The 3760-nt window shown below is 36.4% G+C and overlaps 1 protein-coding gene across 1 annotated transcript; it reads right to left on the reverse strand.

The window, feature by feature from the left end:
* Nucleotides 1–704: 704 nt before the first annotated feature.
* On the reverse strand, nucleotides 705–3290 carry LOC134675346 (uncharacterized). Its single transcript, XM_063533554.1, has 4 exons — nucleotides 3232–3290; nucleotides 2584–2790; nucleotides 2016–2126; nucleotides 705–796 (listed from the first exon to the last, which is right to left on the reverse strand). The coding sequence occupies exons 1-4, from the start codon at nucleotides 3284–3286 to the stop codon at nucleotides 705–707; spliced, it is 465 nt and encodes a 154-aa protein (XP_063389624.1). The 5' UTR covers nucleotides 3287–3290.
* Nucleotides 3291–3760: the final 470 nt, after the last annotated feature.

The raw sequence follows: 3760 nt of genomic DNA on the forward strand, positions 1-3760 counted from the left end.
CAATGAAATATACTATATTTAAGCATTCATACATACAACAGACTAAGAGAAATTTACAAATAAATCAAAATGATGTCAAAAAATATTCGATTATCGTTTAATATTCGAATATCGCTGACCGTACAAACGAAAATGTTAGTACAGGGTGGCCAAATAAGAGGTATACACTTTATTTTTGAAATTTTATTCTATAAAACATAAAAAATATTAAGTATTCCTTGTTAAATATAATATGTAGGGTCAGCAATTACACATGGAAAATAATGTCAGACAAATGTTCACCTCTAGCAGCATGGCAGATGCGAACCCTCTACATCCGCGCTGACCATTCATCGAGGTCCTGCCACTTGACTGTTATTTGCGAGAATCCGCGGCGTCACTTGTCTACTTTTAGCGTTTTTGTTGATGCCACTTGAAGGCATAGAAGGTAGGATCCTATAGAAGTGGCGACACTATGATTGGTCGAATACATTTGTTGCCCACCATAATAAGTACATACTAAAGTTGACTGTGACAAGGACAAACAATTAGCGCTTTCGCTGCTACTCCTACTGAAAGATACGAGTACATAAGACTATCTCGTTGGGTCATTTCCCCGCACCCCTCATGCGAGATCCAGTTGTATACTAGATTCATGCTTGAATGACATGACAAAGCTCTTCAAATGACTTCTACGTGTTGCTCGCTCGAAAATCCCGAGAGATTTAAACGGAGAATAAAAATAAATAAGTACCCTTGTCAAAACTGGTTTGAGATGTAGAAGGATGTTGAGTTGGATGAAGACGCTCCTTTAATTCTGAAATAAAAATAATACATTGTATATAGGGGGTATTAATGCAATGTTCTGCCGCCAGAGTGCAGCACTAATCTAGCTAGTAAACCACAGAGTAACTTATACCTGCTGGGCCATAACTTACACATAAACTGTTTTTTGACAAGTTTTCACAGACAATAAAATATGGCATTGATGCATCAAGGCGGTTTGTTAACAAGGGCCTACTAGTACTATGCCTTATGGGAAACTGTCGAAGAGATAGTTCAGATCCGGAAACCGCTACCAACTTTTAGTATGTTGTTGGGCAAGGTATTGGGTCTCCAAAACTGCCGGGAGACAGCGGCGCCGGCCATCTACTTCAGCGGAATGACGTCATCAAAATGACACCTGACTTGTTGCGAAAATTACATATTGCACCCAGACTATGCATTGCACATACGCGTGTATGGTATTAAATGAAAGCCAATGAAATATACTATATTTAAGTATTCATACATACAACAGACTAAGAGAAATTTACAAATAAATCAAAATGATGTGAAAAAATATTCGATTATCGTTTAATATTCGAATATCGCTGACCGTACAAACGAAAATGTTAGTACAGGGTGGCCAACTTGGAGGTATACAACTTTCTTTTGCCACCATTTTGTTTTGGCGGCAAATATGACAGTTGTTGCATGAAAATTACTTTGTGTAGATACGGCAAATTTGTTATGGAGCGTTTACAAGACGGGGACACGTGTCACGCGCCACGAGCCACAATAGAAACATTAAAAATAACGTTTCCCGGTCGATTAATTTCGTGAAACGGTGACATTGACTGGCCCCCAAGTTCGCCTGATTTAACAGCTCCTGAATTTTTTCTGTGGGGCTATCTAAAGGGACGTGTCTATGCTAATAGGCCAACGAACCTTCAGCAATTAAAACAAAATATTCGAAACACTGTCGCTGAAATAACGCCAGAAATGTGTGAAAAAGTGATGAAAAACGCGATGAAAAGGGTTCGCATCTGCCATGCTGCTAGAGGTGAACATTTGTCTGACATTATTTTCCATGTGTAATTGCTGACCCTACATATTATATTTAACAAGGAATACTTAATATTTTTTATGTTTTATAGAATAATATTTCAAAAATAAAGTGTATACCTCTTATTTGGCCACCCTGTATAAGCGGATTAATAAAATACCGCTTTCATCTAGTGAGGGAAATGGCTTGAGAAACTTAATTTTATTACCTTCGTCATTTGGCCGATTTTCTTGAAACAAATTTGCTGTGTTTCTATTTCCAATATTTGGCAGCGGGTAATTGTGCTCTATTTCCAGGCTACAAGAAGACATAGTTACACCTGAAAATCAAAATAATAAGTTGTGGTGATCATGTGTTATAAATATAAAGTGATGATTTTGAATGATAAATATTTAATAGCTTTAATTGGATTTCACTTGCAATGTTTTACTATTAGTATTTTCCTCGCATTGGTGCGGTGAAAAATTTAGTATGTCACTCAATAGCAACATTTATTTTTTTTATACTACTCCAATGGCAAATTTAGTACAGCTTTTATGTCTACCGTTCTCCAATTTTCCCTCAACTGCTCAAGGGTTAACTGGAAGAGATCCCTGAAAGGGATAAGTTCGCCTTTGTACTAATGATGTGTGTTCTTTCATGTTTTATGTTTCTTTTTGTACAATAAAGTATTTTACTACTACTACTACTACTACTACTACTACAAGCATACGACCCGCCTAATGGTACGGAGTTTTACTTATTCTTTTTCAATATTGTTTGTTTATGATACCCACCTTCAAAATTCACAGAAGGTACAGCCTTATTTATTAAACGATGACAGGCCACTTTTTGATCTGGTGTAAAGTGATGGTCACAAATCTTCTTATTTTTATAAATTTTCAGTGGGTCTGTCTCCTTTAATCTGTCACCAACAATTGACAACCAAGTCCTAAATAATTCTGGTTTTCTTTCTGGATGAGGAAAGCTGTGCATGGGTGCACCTGCAATATAAAGTAACATTGATATAACATTACTCATATAAGTACTTCGACGGCGGGCCAGAAAAAGATTTCCATGACGGTCGTGTTTTAATTTATCGCTAGGTATTCGTTGCGAATTTCCTATTTTTCGTACTAGTATCGTAATGTAGGTAGGTACTATTATTCCATATAGCATATTATATCATCCTTCTGACATATTTTAAATCAGGATACGATGACTATTTTATTACGTGTTTGGGTGGTTGCCGTTCCCCAACTAACCACCTGAACGGCACGAGGGCTCAATGCACATCGTCTTTAACAACTTTACGAGTTATAGCCCGGGATGTGATGACCGACGAAATTTTTCATCTGACCCGCGGTCTAACGCAAAAAAACCATGACACGCAACAATCATAAGTTTATAAATATGTGAAATAAAAGAAATGCTATACTACTTACCTAAATCCGGGCAGCCGAAAAGGCAAAATCGTCTTCTTCTTCCTGGCTCACTCATTTTTAACAACCGATATACCGATATACAAGTATCTCTTTGCGAATTGCGAGTATCTTTGAAAAGTTTCAAATCTGACCGATGCCATTTTTTTAACGTTTCGTTTTTGTCAAAGAGAATAATAATACATTAGGTATAATAAGACTAATGTTAATTTCCTAAAACCTAAAACCACTCTATACTCTATATAAAAGTAAGTATATTAAGATAATTATTTTTTTACTTAAATCACAGAAAATTTTAAAACGGTTTGTGTGAAATGGAATGTACATGTTAAAAATTAATAAAAATACACAGATAAGGTGTAAAAATATTTTTACGCTGTGGCACCATCTGTTTGATTTATTTGGAAGCATCAGGTGAGGAAATGTTGCTGTACATATGACGCCGACTGCGCTAGTTTCCATATATAAGGTACCCCTCTTTTAAGTTTCGCCCCCCTGTGCACAAATGTCAAATGGCTCCTTTGTGTTGTGA

This window comes from Cydia fagiglandana, chromosome 21 (assembly GCF_963556715.1).
Source record: "Cydia fagiglandana chromosome 21, ilCydFagi1.1, whole genome shotgun sequence".
Classification (NCBI taxonomy): domain Eukaryota; kingdom Metazoa; phylum Arthropoda; class Insecta; order Lepidoptera; family Tortricidae; genus Cydia; species Cydia fagiglandana.

Excerpts from the sequence above, each read along its gene's own strand:
- LOC134675346 (XM_063533554.1), bottom strand. The coding sequence starts at position 3,286 with ATGAGTGAGCCAGGAAGAAGAAGACGATTTTGCCTTTTCGGCTGCCCG. Across the intron at positions 2,791-3,231 it reads TTTCGGCTGCCCGGATTTAG|GTGCACCCATGCACAGCTTT; the intron begins GTAAGTAGTATA and ends TTTATATTGCAG. Across the intron at positions 797-2,015 it reads AAATCGGCCAAATGACGAAG|AATTAAAGGAGCGTCTTCAT; the intron begins GTAATAAAATTA and ends TTTTTATTTCAG.